This window comes from Anopheles arabiensis, chromosome 2 (assembly GCF_016920715.1).
Source record: "Anopheles arabiensis isolate DONGOLA chromosome 2, AaraD3, whole genome shotgun sequence".
Classification (NCBI taxonomy): Eukaryota; Metazoa; Arthropoda; class Insecta; order Diptera; family Culicidae; genus Anopheles; species Anopheles arabiensis.
The window spans coordinates 20,432,501-20,453,995 of record NC_053517.1 but is presented as its reverse complement, the minus strand read 5'-3'; the positions used below and the strand labels follow the sequence as shown (position 1 = coordinate 20,453,995).

The 21,495-nt window shown below is 50.2% G+C and overlaps 1 protein-coding gene across 2 annotated transcripts in view; it reads left to right on the top strand.

Moving 5' to 3' along the window:
• Nucleotides 1-21,495, top strand: part of LOC120895492 (tetratricopeptide repeat protein 28) — a 115,683-nt gene that overhangs the window by 17,869 nt on the left and 76,319 nt on the right. For both annotated transcript variants that reach the window (XM_040298937.1, XM_040298938.1), the window contains one exon: nt 9,304-9,672. In XM_040298937.1, the coding sequence (XP_040154871.1) occupies nt 9,649-9,672 (24 nt within the window). In that variant the 5' untranslated portion in view covers nt 9,304-9,648. The remainder of the gene's footprint in view (nt 1-9,303; nt 9,673-21,495) is intronic.

The window sequence follows — 21,495 nt, the reverse complement described above, 5'->3', positions numbered from 1 at the left end:
TCTTTCCGCACATTCTCTGCTTTTTGTTGTGCTTGGTGCTGTGCAGAACGGAACCCCCGAGCCCAATTTAATTGGATAGCCAATTTTCTTGACAACAGTTTCTCACAGTTTCCCCCAAACTGTACCACGCTGGGATGGCATTCTAGCACATGTGTGACTCTCCTTCTCTCCCTCTCTCTCTCGCGCTTTCTCGTTCCGCTCACCATTTCAATCACACTCGTCGACGTATTTCATCCAATCAATCCAATCCCGCTCCATGCCACGATCGCGTCCGTCCAAATTCACACGAGTCCGTCCGGCCACCAGTTCCTCCGAAATCGATCCGATAAAGTCGGCTGCATATGCAGTGTCGATGCACCGCATGCCCGATGGTGCATCGCACACGGCTACCGAACAAAAAGCTTCAAAAAACGACCAGCGCGTCCCTCCTCCCTGCTGCTGAAGCCTGTCTGCCTCGTTTGCCCTTCTAAAATGTTTCAGCGAACAGTCGCAAAAAAGGGGGTAAGCAGAGCGTACAACAAAGACAAAACTCCGGAGGTAGGCAGCCGAAAACCAGAAGAAACAAACGCCAACTTGGAGAAAGGATTTGCACGGAAAAGGCCCAGCACAATGGGGTTTGGATCCGCAATCCCTAATCTGTGTTTCCCTTTGGTTGCATTGGGGGGGGGGGGGGTTATTTCACCGTTTGTTTGTTTGTTCCGTGGTATGATGGGCATTTTTTTCCCTGTTGGCCGGTCCAATCGTTGATCTCTGAAGGCTTGTCAACGCAACGACGGATGTGCTGGATGACGATCACACAGAAAGGCAAATTTCTTTCCGCGCGAGGCCAGCCGGCTTAGCTCAACATATTTGCGAATCCTGGTGGATGAAGGAGGGAGTAAGAGAGACGATCCTCTCCGCCGGATCGCATCTTGGTGGAATTCGAGTCACAAAAGAATTTGTGTACTAAAAGTGTCCTTACAGCAGGCGGTGGCGGCGGCGAGGAAAACATATGCACCATTGCACCATGGCAAGGACGGGCCAAACAGTTTGCTACAGTTGAGCTAAATTGTCCATTACGAAAAAAAGGAACACAACGCTCCACAAGGGAATAACAAAAACCCGCCGCTCAAGGCAATCAAACCCATTTGGAGTAGTTTCATTTAAATTTTCATCTTTTCCGCTTTCTGCTATCAGTTTTATCAAAAGCCCACGGATGCCTTCAGTTTTGCGATGCATCAAATGCACGTCATCCTCCATCCGGTGCGGAGTGTGAGTGTGTGTTCGTTAGGGATCGCACTGTCACCCGGGGCGAAGTGCTCGCCAGACGCTACCAGCAACCATTTTATTCAAATTGTGGCCACAAAAATGGCTGACTAAATGGAAAAATTTGGCTCCCCTCAAGGGCCAAAGAAATTGGACTGGCCGAGCTTGCCAACAGTTTTTGGAAATTCGCTCTGTCACCAGAAATTGTGCCCGGCCGTCCGATTATTGAGTTTCTTTTTTTTTTGTTCCTCCCCGCCAGCTCGAAACCGTGTCCGGCCGGCCGAGAGTGGAGTAGAGGAAGGTTCGCCAGTACAGAAAATTTACATACCTTCCATACCGATCGTAAACGGCGATGCAGCTGGGTATTATTTGAAAAAGAAAGAGGTTTCCGTTTTATATCCGCTTGTACTACCCTCTCCCTCTCCCTGCTGGGCGGCCCAAGTTCTTGTCACTGCGCGCCCCAAACCATTCGATGGGAACTTCTTCCAACGGGGTGCGCTTAATTATATAGCTTTACCCCGATGGGAGGTACAATGAAGACATTACAGTGCGCGCTGGTCGGGCGATGCAAAACAGTTTTGTAGCAAATGCGTCACGTTTAATGAGCTCCAGCGACGGAGAAGCAAAAAAAAACAAAAACAAAAAAAAAGTAAACCCCTTCAACCTTTTAGTCCAAAATAGAACACCTATCCTATCTTTGTGGGTTTCGAATTCATCATTTTCGGGCTCTTTGTGGAGAACAAAAAAAAAAACCACACGCGATTTACTCATGGATTACGTGGTCGTGTGGCCTCCCGTGTGTGCGAGTCTTTTGTTTGCCAAGCAGCACGGATGGAAATCGGAAAGCAGCCAGAAAGCAACACAGCGCAACTTCTCTTTGGAGACCACCGTACGGTTGCAAATTGAAATTAGACGCTCAAAGGTAGGAACGGAACAGTGAACAGTGTGTAGTGCGTACGCCGGCTTGGTGTATGTGGAAAGGGCAAGCATTGGTAGAATGTAAAAAAAAAAACAAACTGCTGTACGCTTCGCCCATCGTCTTTATTCCGGAATTATCTGAGAGTATATCAATAAAAAAAGGCGCAGGCTAACAAAGAACCCATCCAAACATAACTACCACATAGAAGGGATAGGAAGCGAGGGTGGGAGGAGGCTGTGGAGAGGAAGATAGTGAAGCTAATCCATCGACGTTTGCCGAGCACTCCAAAGCGTCGCTCATCTTCAGCATCTTCAGCCGACGCATTCCACACCGATTACTGACCGTTCGGGACCAACGCCGGCCGACTATCGGTTCGGCTGTGAGTCGCTTCCTAGGTCGCTGTGCCTAGAAAGAGAAAGAGTGAATGATGAAAGGAAAGGAAGGCGGAGGGGAGGGGAGGACGAGGATGGGTTAGGCAGACGGGCAGGCAACAACAACATCGACAACATGGGCAATTAAAAACACCGAACGGTAGCAACATTGGGCTGTGTGGAAAGCGGCACCATCTAACCATTCGGTTCTATCCGCAACTGGTTTTGTTTTCCTCCGCCTAATGCCTCTCTCTCTCTTCCTCTTCCTTTCCCTGCCTTTTCCACCACATCTCTAAGATTCCAACGATATATTCCGGGGGTCAAAGTAAACACGACCCTTGGTGTGTTGGGAGACATCATCTCTTCATTTTAGTTTATTTTTTGGGCACATTCAGTGCGTCTATGTGTGTATTGTGGCTGGCTTTATTGGACTTTTTTACAACAATCCTTCCGGAACAGAGCAACCAGCGCGAGTGAGAGGGAGAGAGGAAAGCCGGTCACTCTGACGGGACGGGCCAAGACGGGCCAAAAGGAAGGGGAGAAGCAAACAAAATGGAAAGCATAGGCTCGACTTTTTGACGGAAAAGGCGTCCACGGGAACAAAGCCTCAATGACCCCCCCCCCCCCCCCGGCCAGGGGGTGGTGGGACGAAAGAGGTGGCTGTTAATTATAAATCTTTAACTTTGTCCATTTCTAGTGTACCGGGTCTTTTTCGGCATTTTTCTGTGTGTGTGTTTTTTCGTTGCTTTTCTTCCTTTGTGGGTCAGCTTTTAGGCTTGAGAGGAATACTTTGGCACCCTTGGCACCGGATGTGGACCGGACGCACGGTACTTAGAATAGTGTCCTTTCCGCTATCAGGGCGTGTATCCCCCACCGGGGAAGGGGCTATTTTCCTTTGAATGTGTGTGAAAGCATTAGAAGGTCCGAAGATAGTAATCTTTGCCGGTAGCCGTTCCATCAGCGAAAAGTAACTCCCGTTGCGTTACTTTCGTTCGAAGCGAACGTAGGGCGACGCGCGACTTTCACTGCACTGCTGGAATTTGCCGCGTTTGCCTTCGGCCCGAAAAGGGGTTCGAGAGAGCCCCCGCGGTTTTTTTGTCGGATGTCGGACGTACGATTTTGAGCATTAGCTCGGCCTACCCTTGCAGCAACGGCACATGGGGAGCTAATTCCCGAGATCGTTAGCAGTCATCGTCGTCGTCGTCGTCGTCAATAGATATCACTTAAGGCAAAAACGACCGGTAGCTAATAATAGTGAGTGCCTCACAGTGACGACCAGCGCGTTTTGGACGGTTGAAAGTTGAAGTGGCGCGTATTGTCATCTCTCTGCCTGCTTGCTTGGTGAAGTCATTTTGGGCCCGTCACTTTACCGGTCACTTTACAACGGATTGAACGGTTCAGCTTACGGCTGCTTGCGAAATATGGCCCACCATCGTTCGGTGGCAATTACGAGTGAAAGTAATCGTTATCCGGTTGAAATGAGCGTTTCGGTAAGGTAAATTGATTTGCCAATCGCACACTGGTGCGTTTTGGCTGTGAGCAGCTACCACAATCTGGGAGCTAAAAATGGTCAGGGATGCATAATTCATGTTTTGCTACAGGAACGTCATCTGTCGTATTAAAAGGAAACGGGTATTTCCAAGTTCAAAATCTTCTTGAAACAGTCCTGACAGTACAGCACGGGATTAGGTAACTCTTCTGGGAATTTCAGCCCCCAAACTCCAATATGTCCTTGGACGCAACGTTTTGTCACCTGCCGCAACGGTTTATGCCGACGCGCACGTCGCGTGATTTGTTGCCTGCCGATAGCTGGGATCTTCCTCACCAAGCACTGCCCATTGTGTAGATGTCCATGCTTCCCCTTCCCCGTGCGCTTGCTTCCTTCGGCCCAGCACCCAATCGGAACCTGTCATCATGCAGCCCGCCACATAAATCTTCCCTCGGCGTCCCACGTAAAACTTTGTATCAACATTCCAGCTGCGTTCCATCGACACCGGCCTCGCCTGGTGTGACATTTTGCTAAAATTCCTGTGGGAACGCACGAATCGCTTCATCGGAAATCAAATCCCTGCGTCGTCGTCGTCGCACCCTTGTTACAAACTGTCGCGCTCTACCACCATGTCCGCTTTCCGACTCGAATGATAGTACTATTGCAATGGCCCGTAATGTTCCGAGTATCTTCATTATCTCGGACCGTCCACACGGACCGCCGGATCCGGTTAACCGGCCGGCTCGTAACTTACCGGGCCTGCCGATACGTGGAGCGTAATTTTGCCCGCCAGGAAGTCCAACGGCAACACACAACTGCGGACAAAATGAGCAGTACGGGGTGGTTGTGCAAAAAAAAAAGGCTACATGTTTCGCTAATCTTTCGCGCTCGGGTCCGTCTAGCGATTGTGGTTGGACGCTGTTCGCACAAGCTCTCCCTATCGCCTGCCACCCTTGCCACTCCATCCCACACTCGAACGGCCACACGGCAGGTACACGCTGTCGCCTCCTCCGTTTCGTGGTGGCCGAAGCAGTTCCAGACTTGGACGATTGTGCCAGTAGAGGATCCACGTTGTCCCCGTGGCCGGCAATCACAAATTTCGATCGCGCAAGCCTCGAGCGAGCGAGCGCGCGCGCGCCCGCGTACGTTCGTCGCTTGTGTTGGTGCATCGCGCACTCCCTTCCGTGCGCCATATGGCCCGCCCGGGTTGCGTCGTAATCTGGTACCAGTGCGCAAAGGCGTCCGGCAAATCCGGCACCGCGTACGGGGGAGGGGTTGTGCAGAAATGCAGCCGCCGAACGGGACGAACGGCTTCAAATTTATTAATTTATGGCAGAAATAAATAAAAATCGAAGAGCTAAGAAGCCGATCGCTTCGATCCGAAGGTAGGAAGGCATGGGAATGGTAAACAGTGCGGGGGGGGGGGGGATGAAGTACAAAATGCAGCTGTGCAGACAAAACGGTGCAAAGAGTGGAAAGGGAATCGGCAAAAATGGAAACAACAAAAAAAACACACACACACACACACTGCTGCTTGCGATGGCAAAGGAACTGCAAGAACGAATGAAGATAGTTCAACCAACAAATTCATATCGTTTTCGAATGCTACGCAAAAAAAAGTGCTTGGAAGTAAGCAAGCAAGGCAGACGACACACGAAACGTCTTTGGAGTTGTCATCAAGGGGAAAGAGAAGGCCAACTACTCGCCTTCCCCTGTTGCGGGTTGCAGGTTGGTTTCTAGAAGAAGCAATTCCTTGTTTTTTTTGCTGGCTGCCCTGTTTGAACGTTCGGTCTGGTACCAGTTGTAATGTTTGCTGCTGTTATTGCTGCTGATGATGAGGGAAGAACAATCATAAGAATCTCATTTCTGAAGCGGATTACAAGGCGCTCATGGGGGAGGCAGGCAGGTGACCATTTACAGCACTGGCTTAAGATCATCTCCGAACAACCCGATCCGAAGCGAGCGCACGGTTCTAGATGACATACGAACATTGCTGTCATAAACATAGGCGCACAAACGACGAGATAAATTATCCATATTAAGCATTCGGAAGAACCGTTTTCCATCCGTAGAAATATGTTTCCCCCTTTTTCCCCTCTTTCCCGTCTGCCGATGTAACGATGTACAATGCTTGTCGGTTTTGTATAGATCGTTGATCGACACCGTGGGTAATTGCTCCCAAACAGGGAACCGTTTTATTGAAATCAAGCCCCGCACTAAACGGGGGTTTGCAAGCGAAATTGGATTACTGCTAAAAGCCATCCTCATTTCGGGCGGTCTGTTTTCGTCCGCCTTGGAACCACGCCTGTTACCCCTACAGCATGCCGTCCAATCGGACAAGAGCGATGTGCAATGTCGTGGATCGGCGTTGCGCGCTGATGTACTTGTTCGACGAAAGATGTAAGCGACGAACCTGCCATTCCCTGCGCAAACAATGGAGCAAACATGTCCAATCGCTTGTCCCGCGTCTGGGGAAGATCGATGATCGAGCCAGCTAGACCGAGCCTACTAATGCCGTGCCGTGCTCTAGCCCGCACGCTTGCCCTGCACGGGGGACGGCATGCGCCGGCCGGTACATACCACAAAAGACTCGCGACCGGCTGCTAGACGTGCTTCCTGCCTACACCACAAAAGCGCTACCTGTAGCGTTCGAAAAGAGCGCGGGCTGACGTTGACGGGGCTTTGAAAAATGATGACGGATTGCCGGTCGCGCTCGATGTCATACGTTCAGGGTGCTTGTCGCTGTACTGTTGTTTGTTTAGGCGTTCAAAAATGGTGGAAGACTTGTCGGAAGGAAAAAGGGAAGCAGCTACGTTCCAATTAGTGTGGGGCGATCTATCGATACCGACATTCCTTGGTTAAAGGCATGCTACACAATTCAGGCACAGGTGTACAGACCGAAAATTCCTGCACTATGTAACAGTTCAAACAGTAAAGGGGTTTGAAAATTGTCTCATTCATTAGTAGTGTTTCGGGTTGGGAAACAATGTTGCTGCAGGATTGATCGATTTTTGAGCCTGTGCAATTTTTTCTCTTACCCGCCACTTTTACGTCCCAACGCCATCTCACACGAGTTGTGCCGCGCCACAAGGCTTCATTAAATCGAATGGGGATGGTAATTTATAAATCACTTTTTGGCCGAAACACTCCGACCCCGTTTAGGGCTGTGTGAGCCATTTTTCACCTTAACACCCCATTTTGCCCCCTCGGTTACTGCGGTGTGGGGGAGGTGGGGTCCGGTACGTTCTGATGGCGTTTTAAATTAGTTCTGTCATAAAGAGCAGCACTCAAACACACCCGGCACTGTGCGCTTGTTTTTTTCTTCTTCCTGAGATAGCTTACGCGAAAGAAAGCTTAACGGAGAAAGAGCAAGACGAAGAAGAGCGACAACAACAGCAACAGAAACTCCCAACCTGCAACAATAACAAATTCCTCGCCCTTCATCTCACCGAGGTGAATTTGTGGCGGAAGATCGTCTCCTTTTCTTTGCTCATTGCTCGTGACCGCGTGTTGTGTTGTGGCTGCGAAAGCGCAGCGAGGATGCAAGGATTAGTGCACTCGCATTCTATGCCCCATGCACTGCTACACGCCACCTTTTTGCTTTTGTCGGTAAAAAATACGGCAAAATTTAATTTAAATCTCCCATTTGTTACCCACGGACCCGGCAGGAGAGCCGTCCCATTTAATTTTTGCACCGAAATGTGAAAATCCGTAACAGAACTCACCCCGTTTCGGCCCCGTCTTCGTCACCGATGGGCCGAAGGGCTTTCCGTGTTGGTGGTGCCCTTTTTTGTGGATTGTGGCTCTCTCGTGGCTTTTGGTAGCCGTTGTTACTTTTCTTCAATCTGATCGCAGCACTGCTCTGCCAGTCCTGCGCCGGTCGATTGATTCAGGATGAAGGTTGAAGGTGGGAAACTGTATATCCTTGTGCTTGTGCCATAGTCCCGTTAGTTGCAGTTGGGGAGAAGGAAATGTTTCACGTGTTGATGTAAAAAAAAAATAACTCCCAATGTAACGCTTTTTTTTGCCATTCCCTTGTACTTTGCAACACTTTTTTGCTAACCGTTTCCTTTACCTCTTTTCTCTTTTCTTTTTTATTTTTGTTTTTACTGCAGACACAAACGACCCGATGGATGGAAATCGCTCGAGGACAATATCGTCATAATAATCCATCAACGGACTGGGAGCGCGCGTGAAAATGGAACAGCTTACCAGCGCGAGAACGAACCTCCGGGCCGTGCGGTTAGTTCACACCGGACACCAGAGATCGACTTGAGCGTGCACGCCGCCGACACGCGCAGAGCACCGAAGAGTGGGAAAAACGAAAATCGTAACATATGTGACGTAAAGCCGGGCTCGCATCCGACTCCGAAACCGTGGCGTTGATTCGTCCCACAAAAAAAAACAAAGCAGTCCCGGTCGGTGGAGGAAGAAGGAACACTAAACCGAATCTGCCGCGCACATCCCGGAACCGGGTGGCCGCGAGGCGGAAGAAATTTATACATTTTCTTCCCGATGACCTTTTCCCCCTGCCGAACTGCCCTGCTCGCCCTGCCTGCAAGTGCAGCGCGGGAAAACGGTTGAAGCTGAAAATCAATTAAGTTTTATGACCGCATGAAAGTTATTCAATTTGGAACATTCCGCCAGTGGGAGCACGATGGGCGCGCGCGCACACATTTCGCAGTGAAGCTCATCGATGGACGACGTTCATCGATACGTAGGGAAGGACGCCGATCATTCAATGCTCTGTTGTACGTTTCCTTTCTGGGATCGAACACGGGAGAAACCGATGATCACGATGATGATGATGTAGATGATGATGATGATGATGATGATGATGGGAAAAAGCATCGCAACAAAGTGGTGTTGACAAACGTTGACGACGGAGCGGACGGTGGCGAACGAACCCCGTTGGTGCTGATGAATAATTCGTCGGCGACGTGCAGCCAGAACTTCAGCATTGGCGCGGGTTCGTCGTCTTGCTGTTGCGCGTTGAAATCATTCGTTTGCCATTCACGGAACGTGCAGTCGTATGGTTTCCGCGGGGAACGAGGCACATTTAAATCAGTCAGCAGTGTACGGCCGTTGCCAGAGCGTGCTGTTTCGCCCCAAACTAACGTGTAAATCGTGCAAACAGTTCTGCTGCTGCTGTTGCGGCCGCGTCAAGAACATTTTCAAACTCGCTCGCTTCTTAGAGTGAATTTTGCGGTTAGGTTAGGTTTGAAATTTATTCTACTCACATATACTCATATTTTGCTTTATATTTTGTTGCGCAACAGTGCTTTTTTTCTACTCTTTCGTAAAGTGTATCGTTAGTGCGTGTGTGTGTGTGTTTATTTCGTAAATAACATCAAATTACCCAGTGCTTAGCGCATCTTGTGTTGTGTGATTGTGGCAAAAAAGTGTGTGAGAGAGAGCTAAAGTGTTATTAATATTTTGCCAACAAAAAAAGAAGAGAAGAAAAAGCTTCCCCAGGAAATGGCACGAAAGGGCAGCCTCACCGAAAGCAAACCATCGTGCTAACGCCAAAGCAACAGCATCGCAACACAGGCCGCTTTTTAGCATCGACGGCGAATGCAGACACCTTCGGCAGCGCGCGAAGACGGTGATATATTGGCGGCAACATGTCGCAACGCGATTTTTCAGAGGTAAGTGCCGATTCGGATTGCGAGCGCGCTGTAGGATGCGTTTTTTTTGCGAGCGTTAACAATTATCAGCTGGTGGTGGTAGTACAGCAGCGTACGTTGGCCCTCGTGGCCCAACCGGCGCGTTCATTACAACCGATTATGAAAACGATTAATTCCTGCCAGCAGGACAGGGGGGGTTGGGAAATATCTAGCCAAAAAAAAGCATAAAGCATAAAGTAACAGAAACAAAAGCATGCCCGATGGTGCGTTGCACTTATATCGCACGAAGAATTCCCAAACTTCGGGACGCGAAAAAAATCCTGCGCCCAAGCAGTGCCTGCGTAAAGCAGCGTGCAACAAGGATTGAAATAATTAATTGAAATATAAACACGATTTATGTATTTTCCCACGTCGATTCTCGTCCTGCTGTGCGTGGCAGTGTGTGTGTGTGTGTGTGTGTGTGTGTGTGTGTGTGTGTGTGTGTGTGTGTGTGTGTGTGTGTTGGTTTTTATTGCACGTTTTACCCCAAAAGCAGTATCCAAACTCCAGTAAAGAGGGGGAAATGGCACGTTTTACCTGATACGAACACATGCTGCCATCTCATCCCTTCCGTTGCCATTCCTGCCCTCCGTGACGCCATTTAACGCCGGAATGATTTGCGGGAGAAACTTAAGCAGCGAAGAATCGAATAATTAAGATAAAGTTTCACGGAAACCTACCGCCCGCCGGTAGGGTGCAGTCTGTTAAACGGGGTAATTAAACTGGCAAATTTTGTGGCCGGAATGTTAACAGATAACTTTCGTCATTAGTAGTACATTTTGAACCCTCCGATAGCGGCAATTGGCTGGCGGCCGGGCCGAGACAATGTCATGTAGTCGATTTCTCCGCCCGGGCCAGTGGTTTTTCGTTTTTTCCGACTTGTCTCATGGTCTGTTCGACATCATTTGTTTCGGCGTCTGTCGCGCCGAGCAAAGTGCCGTTTTTAGCGAAAGTTCAATGAGGATGGCTTAATAAGAGATACTGGCTGGCTGGCTGGCTGCAAGCGTTAATAGACGCCGTCAGTGTGATATATTTGTTCCTCTCAATGTACAATTCCTCCCAAGCCAAGCCACCAGGGAAAAGATGCAAATGTGCACTGCTTGCTTGCTTGCTTTAGCAGGAAAAGTAATTGCATAAGCCTGGTGGGCGATGGAGACTGCATCACCACCTGTTACGTGTCTGTGCCGGACTGCACTTTTGCGAAACTATTTGGCCCGAATCCGACCGCCGCATCTATCGTGCGAGTGCTCGTTTCGTAACGCACACAAAACACTTTCCCATTTCCGCCAGCGCGTCCTCGAGTGGTCGAGTGCAGATGTACTGCATCTCGCTGTAGCTGCATCTCCACCACCCGGACCCCGGTGGTTGCGCACTCGGGCCACTTTGGGCGTTAATTGCAGACCGGCGTGTTGCGAGGCCGTGCATCATCTTCATCGGTTGGATCGCGGTACAAATTCACCTTTTCCCCCCCCCGGGCGGAGGAGAATGTTTCGCAATAGGGAGGAATGCCTCCCTCGTGTGTTTTGTATGAGTTTTGATTTTTGAATCTCCCATTTTCCTCTCTGTTTGTCGTGCTTAACACGCGAACGGCTTTGGCGTTGGCTCGCACGGTAGGTGAGAAATTAAGCTGCCACCGAAATTAATTCGCTGCCCTGCAACGGCCCTTCAACACGTTTCCCTGTGACACGAAATGAATACCACCGAACACGTCAAAACATACGCAACATCTTCCGGCTTGCGGGAGCTTGCGAAAGGCGCTGTGCTTTTCCCTTGGCAGTGGGAGTGGGTCAAATCACTGTCTCTCCTACCAGTAGCGGCCAGTGCCAGTACCTTAATTAGCATCCAATCCCCGAGCGATTCCGGTTTGCTCGTAGTGTGTGTACCGCAAACGCATGTGAGAGCGAGCGCGCGCGCGCGGGAAATGTGCCAATTTGCACACGCACCAAGAATGCCGATGCCGTTTGGTTTCAATCTGCACAGGTTTCGATTTGTACGCCACGTCTGTAATGTGTGAACTGGGCTGGGAAGAATGTGTTTACGCTCCAAACCGGGCGATATAAATATGAAAATTTGCCTCGCCAACAATTTCCAACCTTCCCTGAAGTGTACTTCAAAATTCTCATCCCATCCCCATGCAGTCGCTGTTTGGTGTAGTCGTAGGACTTATTCACTTGCAGTCGTGTGCTATCATCAAACGCCCAGCGACCAGCGGTTGGTTTTATTTACGCACAGACACAGGCCGACACAGGCGGCGGGGACCATTAGGTGATGATGTTCATTCATTCCCTTCAACCCAATCAAAACACGGCCCAGGCGCAGCCACTGCTTCGCCCCGGACAAACTTGCTGCTTCTTGTTGCACAGTTTTGCAGCCCTCCTCCGGGCGGTGGTCGTTTTCGGGCCTGCTTAACTGGCTTCATTAAAATTTTATTCACTGATTTTATTTCTGTTGTTCAATCGTCGTCGTTCTCCGTTCCTTCGTGCAGCTTGTCGAACAGCAGTGCCCCGATCGAATCGAACCGAACAGCGCATGAGTGTGTGTGTGTGTGTGTGTGTGTGTGTGTTGAATGCGAGATGATGTGTAGCGTGCAGATGGCGGTGACACTGAACCGAATATGCCTCTGCTCTACCCCCGTTTTTCGTCCTCCCCACTGTGGCACACTCTGGTGTGGTGCTGATCAACTGTCAACGCGTCAGGATCAACCTTGAGGTGGGAAGGACAGAAATAAAGAGGAAGAGATACAGAGAGCGAGAGAGAAAGAGAAAGAGAGCTGGAGAGGGCAATGGAGGCGGCTGGACAACTGTAACATTACAACTTAATACACTCCTAGACAGCCAGTGGTGTACGATTGACCATTCACGGCGGGTCCCGGGGCAGGTTTTCCCGTGTTCAAGATCAACCCACGGGAATCCGGGAAGTCGTAAAGGTCGCCGCGCGCCGTCTTCAGAAATCCGCCGACCGTTTGCTGGGCTCGATCGAACGGCATGCGGAAGGAATGGGCGCCTGTACGTGCTCTAGTTCTTTTCTGTTTTTTTTTGTGCATATGATCTACCCCTTTTGTACTACAATAGAATTCAGGTGCTTGCGGGAAACAAACACACGCTGAACCTGCCGGGACTTTGCCATCAACGTGCCTGAGTGGAATGTTCTGGGTCGATTTTGCATGTGAAATTGAACAACAACAACCAAATGTGACTCTCTGATGAGCTCGCTGCGGTTGGTAGACATTTGCATTCCAATATTATTCCTCCATTTCTTGCAGTTTTGTTGTTGTTGTTTTGTTTCTTGTTTGATCGTTACAAGATCTTGATCCACCATCTGTGCGTCTTTTGGGGCGCAGATATCGCAGATCGGTTTTTTGAGCAGATCCTCACTAATTGAGCTTCGATTTGCTGGCCTCTTCCAAGGCACACGGGTATCCAGCATCCTCCCCAAAACGCCTGCTTCTCCTGTTAGACATTTCGAGGGGAAGGGGCAAAGGGGAAGAAACGGAATTGATGCAGCGATGCAGCTCGTAAACAGGCAATCGCGATGCAAAGCGAATGGACGACTAATTTCGGAAATCGTACCCGCAGCCGTACTGTGCAGCATGCAGTTTGATGATTTCATTAAGCAGAAGATTAATGGGGCAAGCTCGGTAGATGCAAACGGTTCTGTTCGCCAGGTTCTGTGCGGACGCACACACCAGAAGCACTCCTAAATTTTTCGTACGAACGTGTGTGTCTGTGGCCACACGAATGGCCATTGAGCGTAGTGAGTTGAAGAAAAAAGTAAAGTTGTTCAGCGTTAATTAAAGGATTCTCGTTAAGCTTCGCGATGGAACCGCTGACCACACTGCCATTGCCGGTGGTCCACCTTTTTGATGGCTATCAAGCATCAATAAAGTTCTGTATCTTATGCTACCGCACTGGCCGGGTTGCGTGGGCTACCCGTTTGATACGTTAATCGGGTCCGATCACCACGTAAACGCTGCCTCGCTAAGAAATCGCTATCAGATTAGCTAATTTGGAGTCCCGATTTCGACTTCACCAGCATCATCACCAAAACCTCCCGCACTACCAACTATGTACATTTGTTTATCTTGATCAAGCGATGGCTAACTTACCATCGAGAGCCCGGAGAGCACTGCGGCCTGGCGCAGAATTGTAGCGAACCTGCAAAGAACCGACGCATCACATTTAGATCGATGAAAAATTACTCCCGAACCCACACCCGGGCACTACTGATGAGGCACACCGGGCTCGATACATTCGGAACCTAGACCTAGACCGGTTTTCCGGGGGGAAGGCTCAATCGAATTGTGAAAAAGCGTCATGCCGCCGTCCCAATCACAGCAGCCGTGATGAAGGTTAGCTAAAGAGAATGGAACCGTCGGCCTCCCCGTCCGCTTCGCTATCACAACCCTCGTGTTCTGGCGAGCTTCCGTCGAATGCCTCGTTGCTGTATGGGGGTGCGATCTCGCTGGTCCGTGGGTTTTTGGGCGTCGAAAGCCATAGATTAAATGAAATGTGTAATATTTCAACGGGCTGTAGATATCATTCCCGTGGACCGAGGGGCTGAGGGAAATCGGGGTGAACGAGATCCTAGGATCGCTCTCTAGTCCGCTGCTGCTGTCCCGAGGTTCAATTTGTTACGCCGTTTTGTCGAAGCGCTTCGGTCGCAGCGCAAAAAACAACCTAAAGAAAGGTTGCTTTCTGATAAATATATCCCATTTTCCATAAATATTATTTAATCGCTTTATCATCGCTCCGGCATTGCTACGGGGATGGCTAACAACGGGCTCCAAAATCCAAACCCGTCTGGGTGGGTGGCAGGGGAGCGGATGGGGTACCCGATAGAGCTATATTTTGTGGAGCGCTAGCAAACGAGCGAGCTAGCCAGTACCCCATCGCCGACTTCACTCCAATAAATCTGCGCACGAGTTGGATGCTGTTTTTTGTTTCGCCCTGTCGTTACTGTTCTTGTGTTCTTGTGATTGTTTCGAAATTTCGATCATTTGTTACCGATGTTTAAGGCCCTGTGTGATAGCTGTGTTAGCGAGTCGATTTTATTGTACACACCCTTGTTTCGTAGCTTTATTTATGAGGAAGCACTTCAAGCGTTTGATAGTAAAAAACTATCCACCGGACAGTCCTATTTTTCATCACAGTTTTGTGCAGTGCCGCAATAGCTAGTTGTTCGATCGGTTAAAAAAATCACTAAAAACTCCTTTCCGATTGGAGATACCGTTTTTTCGCGCAATTCTGGAATGCGGAAGCAGCGACCGGTGGCCACAGGAAGCGAATCGTTAGTTAAAATATGCCATGTTCACAACTCATTTGGCAAGCCTAAACGATCACGATTCTGGCGCGATCGCGATCGGGCTGCGAGAAAGCACTGCTGCCCGCGCCCCAAACCGCCCCGAACGATAATGAAGCAAAGCTATCGCGGGGCGCGGACTCTTTGTGACCCTCGGGGCTAATGCGAGATCTGTACCGAGAAAGGCTGTACAGACCCCTTCGGTCGGGAATCACATACGCGTGAAGGCCCGGTGTGCCCGTACGGCTGGAAAATCGATGGCAAAATTTCGATAGCGATCCGTGGCAGGGTTGAAAACGTCGCTAATTTCTGTGCTCTCTATCTAAGCGTTCGTGCCTAGCGAGCGATTAGCCGAAAGGTCTAATGTTTTGGAACCATTGCGCTCCCTAAAACCACAGTCGCCAGATAGTGATAGACACACGACGTAAGAGAGAGAGAGAGAGAGAGAGAGAGAGAGAGACAGAGAGAAGGGGGAAAAAAGCGTGCCTCAACTCCTTCCTCACACCACAAGACAACTTCGGGGTCCGGTTATTGATCTGATAGATTTCCTGTTTTAATACATTTTCATGATTCACACCTTCTCTCTCGCTCTCTCTCTCTCCCTCTGCATTCCTCCGGTGTGACTTCCTTACCCTGTCCGGCATGAAGGCAGTCGCCGAGGTATGAAGTTATCTCGATCCAAATTGAACATGACCCCTCGGGCATGTTTTTGGGGGCCTTTGTAGAAGCAAGATGTCCTGTATGCCCATGTGTGTCTGTGTGCGAGCGAGCGTTAGTCGGTCAGTTTCGATCACACCGATTTCGATGGTTGAAATTTCTCAGGTTTCCTGAGGCCTCACGGTTGGAGCTGGGGGTTTGGGACGGAAATGGATCCGGTCCCGGTCCGCAAGGTACCTCCCGGGCGTTAGACGGGCGACGCGTGCAGAACCACTTTTCAACGATCGCGTTGATTGATCGGTATCGACAGATGTTGGTCGTGGCTGGTGGCAATTCCTGGTTCCAGCACACAGACACACACACACACATCCGCCGCTCGGCGACACGCGCAGGTGTGACCTTTTAGGAGGGTGAGTTTGTTGTTTGCTTTTTGGTTGTTGTTTTTTTTTTCGTTCGGATGATATCTCGAACAAATGGTGGGATGCTAAGTAGGGAAAGCTGTGCCTTCGTAGTTAGCGCCCAGGGAAACATGATTTGTTTATTAGAAGGGAAAACTGCCGGTAGGACCTAGAAACTTGTGGTCGAGTGGTTGTGATCTTATTTATGAAAACAAGTAGCACTCTTCGTCTCAGACGTATATCTTTATGCTGCAACAGTGGTGTGAGCCTTATTATTCTCATTAAAAAGTAAGTGCATAACAGAGCATAAACTCAATCCAGCCCGAGACAGTCATCCTGTGCTGTGAAAAAGGCGTGTTACTTCCTCTGGGAGCATTTGCAAACCCTCCCATCCTGTTCATTTCAAACAGCCCAAGACCGGCAACGTTTCTAGCGAATCTCGTATCAATCTGGAAGGTGAAACCACGTGCAGCAAAACACTCATCATGCTCTGCCCTCTGTTAATCTTTCTGTACCATAATTCTGGGAACGATTTTTAACGATCGATGCCAGCCTTTAATAAGCGATCAAGTTCCGGTGAAGAGGAGTGAACGCGCAGCGAACCCTTTTAGCGAGATGGTCCGGCGCACACCATATTCTTCCGTAGCGCAATCCGAACCACGCTAACTAGCCGCCACTAGCCTGGGCCCTAGCAGGCCGTGTGCTGCCGATTGCTGCTCTTCTAACAAACCAGTTCCTGCACACCATGCCAAATCTACGCGGCCCCGCTATTGCATGGGGACACTGGCGGATGCGTGTGACTGGACGGGTGACGATCGACACGCAACAAACCTCCTCCTCCTCCTCCTCCTCCTTCTAGCCTCCGATTGTGTGGAGGGAAATGAGAAAGAAACCAGCAACAAGCAGCAAGAATATGGTGCGCCGACGGACATGGGTTGCTCAGTCAGTCAGGGCCTTTTGATTTAATTAAGTCGGACAAGTGAGAGCATAATATTTTTCCATCGAGCTACCCACCCCGGCCAGCGCGCACCCAGCGGCCTCCCATTTCGCACACAAGCCGGTTTTTCGCCGATACCAGTAACGAAGGTGGAAAGGGGGAAAGCAGCAACGGCTCTGTGTAGTAGGGTGGCAGGTGTTTGCCAGTTGACGGGGAAATATTTTAATGACATAATGCCGTAATATTGAGATATGCATTCCAAACAAATCTACAACCACAACCTGAGACTGCACTTGCGCGCATTCCATTGTGCACTCTTTCTCTCTCTCTCTTGCTCTCTTGAGGGTAAAGACGGTTCGCTCGGTTCCGTGGTTGAAGTGGACGAGGCAACTAACGAGCCTGCATCCAGTGCCGCACACAGTGTCTGTAGAGAAGGGGGAAGGGGGGTGGATAGGGATGGAGTGGACGGTAAGTTAATCTGACGGGGATGATGATGGTTTGCGAACGGTGCTGATCGGTGAGTGAGTGAGTGAGAACCGATCGCGATTCGCGAAGACCGCATCGTGCCGCCGCACGTCGAGCGTGGCGCACGCATCTCACGCCTCGTTTGCGCGTGTTTTCTTTTCATTTTGCCCAGCCAGCACGGGAACAGTTTCGGAGGAAAACTCCTCCAAACCGACCCGTCGGGCACCGGGAATGCGTCCGATTCGGCACCGACACCGCCACCGCCGCCAGTGTTTCGGAAGGGATTAAATTGGATGGCCGGGCTCAACCCAGCCAAACCCGGCGCTGGCTCGACCTACCCGCGGGGGCCGAACGATAATGTGGCGGTCGCGCCACCTCTCTGCACCACCACCACGCACCGGTCACTGGTGCTGCTGCGGGGTAAAAGTAATTTATGCTCGCGCTAACGCTCACCAGCAAACGCGGAGCTGCGAGCCATTGGATGGTACTTAAATTTTATAACTATTATTACCAGCCCTTCCACCTTCGAAAGGGACGTACGGGAATATATGAGGAGGGTTGGCGCGGGGGGGGATCGATTCCCATTTCGCGTTGAAATGAGAGGAAAATCTTGCGAAGAAAAGCACGCCCCGAACGAACCCACACTCCGACGAATACTTTGCACACGCACTCTCTCGCTCGCTCGCTCTCTTTGTTCTTATCTTCCTCTCTCTCTTTCTCTCTCTCACTCTCTCGACGGCATCGTACGGGCGTTGGCCGACAAACCCGTTAACGGACGAAACCCGGCACCGATTAACACAGACCCTTCGGCGAAGGGAATTCCTGCAGCCCGTGTTCTTGAGACACAGTCTCTCCCCCACCCGTTCTTCGTAGCAGTCCTCTACCGTCGGTCGGTGGGAACTGGGGAGGAAAGAATTTTCATTGTTTTCTCCTTTCAGTTCCGGAAGAGATTCGCAAGTCTCACTGCCGCGTCCCCTCCACTGCTAGGCATTGATGCATCTTACGCGCTCCTTCTCTCTCGCGACAAGCGACGTCAAGAAATGCAACATCAGCAACAAAAGAAACAATGTAAAGCAGAATCTTAAGGTCCACTACACCCTACTGCCACCACACCAGCTGCAGCCTGCAGGCCTATAATTCCCCGCTAGAGATAAAGCCATCCGGCCATCGGGTTCGGGCTCTTCTTATCCGGCTCGGTGAATTATTTCGCCCCGCCATTATTCGAACAATGTTACTGTGTCCCGGGTGTCAATATTTTGGAAAACTTTTCGAAAGGTATTTCGGTTTCGTTGCAAGCAGCAAGCCGCTGGAGGACGAGCAGGACGATGCTTATCCCACACTGGCAGGTTTATGGCTTTTCTTTCATTGCCCGTTTCATGGGCGGGCGAAGAAAACTCGATGGTCGATAATTTGCAACTAGTTTACGGTATGTTGTTGCAGCAGTATGTTTGTGCCCCGGAAACAAAGATGTGTGCAACGGGCCGTCTTGTTGCGTTTGGTTTCGCTCGGTTTCGCGAAAGCAGCACTTATTTAACACCCATTTCGCGGGCAGGATAATAATACAGTTCGGTAGCATCATATTTCAAGCCGTAAAATATCCTTCCACTTTCACCGTGGTTCTTGTTTGAAAGGAAACAAAATAAAAAACAAAGCTTCAAACACCCTCGACGACAACAATGTGTGTCATATTTGCAGACCTGCCTTGCCAGCCCACCGGCCTCGCCGTCGGCCCGCTTTGCCCTAATCGGCACACGCATTGTCCGGTTTTGCAAAGTGCGAAAAGCGCCAAGCTAAATGTACGTTCGGTGCCTCCCAGGGCGAAAGTGAGCAAATGGATGACGATGACGGCGTTAGGCTTTTGCGATTCGGACACCGGCTCCTCTCGTGGACCGGGCCTGCCATAAAGAGGGACATCCAACCTGTCTGCAGGCACTGCTCGCCCCACTGCTGGTTCGTTCGTTTATGAGCCACGTCCGCCTTGCCGAGAGGCGGTGGACAGCCCGAGCATGACACCGTTTTGCTGCCGCAGTCGACACTGGCCCAGTAAAACCGATGCATGCAGATGCACCATTTATTGCACCCTGCGTCGTCAGCCTTCAGCTCCGGTGGCTACTGCTTTGAGGCGCGCGCTTGCCCTACTTGATACGTCCGTGCGCGGTTGCGTGCGCGGTTGAGTGCGGTGTTTTGTGGCCGTCCGTTTGGGAGCACTGATTTAGATGATTTAGAGAAGAAGTGAAAGCGCCCCACGGTCGTCCGGAATGGGCGCAATTAAGGGGCAGCTTGAAAATATGATATGCGCCGAGCGAGGGGGAAAATAGTGTCGCCCCGATGTGAGTTCGAATCGGTTCGTGATCGATCATATGGGGTGCGATCGTCGCCTGTTTTGACCGGTTTGCTGCGGGACGGGGAAGTTCCAATTACACAGTCTTATGGTGATGTTGGTGCCACTGGTGCAACTTGTCTGCCGGCGCGCTCTACTCTTTGTAAGCTGGCAGGCGGATGGAGACGGTTAAATTATTGCAAAGTTTATGCCTCATTAGATGCAGCTGTTGAGAGTTGCTCGAGAAGTTGCAATCATAAGGTTTTGCTGTGTATTTATTGTTATGTTTAAATCATTTCTTTCGATCTTAATTATATAAAAAAAAAACTTAAGTAGCTATATTTATTTTACAAATAGTATGCACTACTATGCTTCGAACGAAATAACCCCATGCATTTAAATTGTTTTATGTAATGTCCTTCAGCGCGACGAAGGATCTTACGATCGAGAGACAAGAAAGGTAACGTCATATAACGCACGCCGTCCCGAATCGCACAATCAGATCACTAATTATCTGATTCTCATCAGATTGCTCTTCCACTCACACACACATGGTCTTCAGTTTGTCTCCAAGCCACACGAACACGGCCTGGAAGGTTCGCAAAGCACTCCCTTTCTGTTCGCCAGCTGTGTTTGCTTTCCATCCTTCCCTCCCACCAAGAGCGAGAGACCTAATTTGATACGGCACGAACATAAATCTTGCCAATTACCGAACGGGTGAAGAAGATCGCCCTCCCCTTTCGCCGTCTAACCCCGTGAAGCGAAGCCCCGGAACCCGCGCCCGCTCTCGAATGCGCCCGAAATCAATGGCTGATTTATTGCCACGCGGCAATACAATGTTGTTGTTTAGCGCATGGGAGGGGAAAGGATGATGCCTTTCGCCATGCGGGATGACTCTGTCGTCGGGAACGATTTAACTCCCGAAGGATTGGGGTACCCTTTTTGAAAAAAGGGGGGGGTTTAAACCACCAACAGCACCAGCCGGACAAGCGGGCGAAGCAAGGCAGTGTAGGGTTCATACGCCCGCTTGCCGTTTTATCCACGTTTGCAAAGCCTTTGGCCTCATTTCCGGTGGATTGTATATTTGGGAGCCTTCAAGGGCACACACACACAGACATACGGGAAGGACAGTTTTGCAACCTCTGGTGCAGCAGGTTGTCGATTAACTGCTCTCAATGCGCAAACAAAACGAAACTTTTCTCCCGACGGGGAGCCAGCTGTACCACCCGGTGCGGAAGGCCGGAAAGGGCAATAAAGAAGCTCACCGTGGCAGCTGAATGGAGCTAGACTGCACGAGCAGCAAATGAAAGGTCTAGATTGTTATCGGCAGCCGATTCTTCGTCATCGTAAAGTAAGACATCGCGAGCTGTGTTCTGGTCTTCGTCCTAGAAGATAGATAGATAGACTCGATCGTTCGAGTTCGCCTTCCGGATGCTGGGAAACTACATTCACTCCCGAATGTATGCAATCGCTTCACAAAAGCACTAATTGTTTTGTGAAATCTTGTTTCGTTCTTGCTATCGCGGAAACACTTTACAGCGCAATGCATAAATCATTCCTGTCCAGGACCTTGCCGGGTCGCGTTGCGCTCCACCATCAAATATCACGACTAAATTACACACCCAATTACATCCTTCCTGTGTTGCCTGCCTACGTGTGTGTGTGCGTGTTCTGATTGATGTTACGAGCGCCAATTACGAAACAGTTCCGAGACAGATCCATTGCCACGA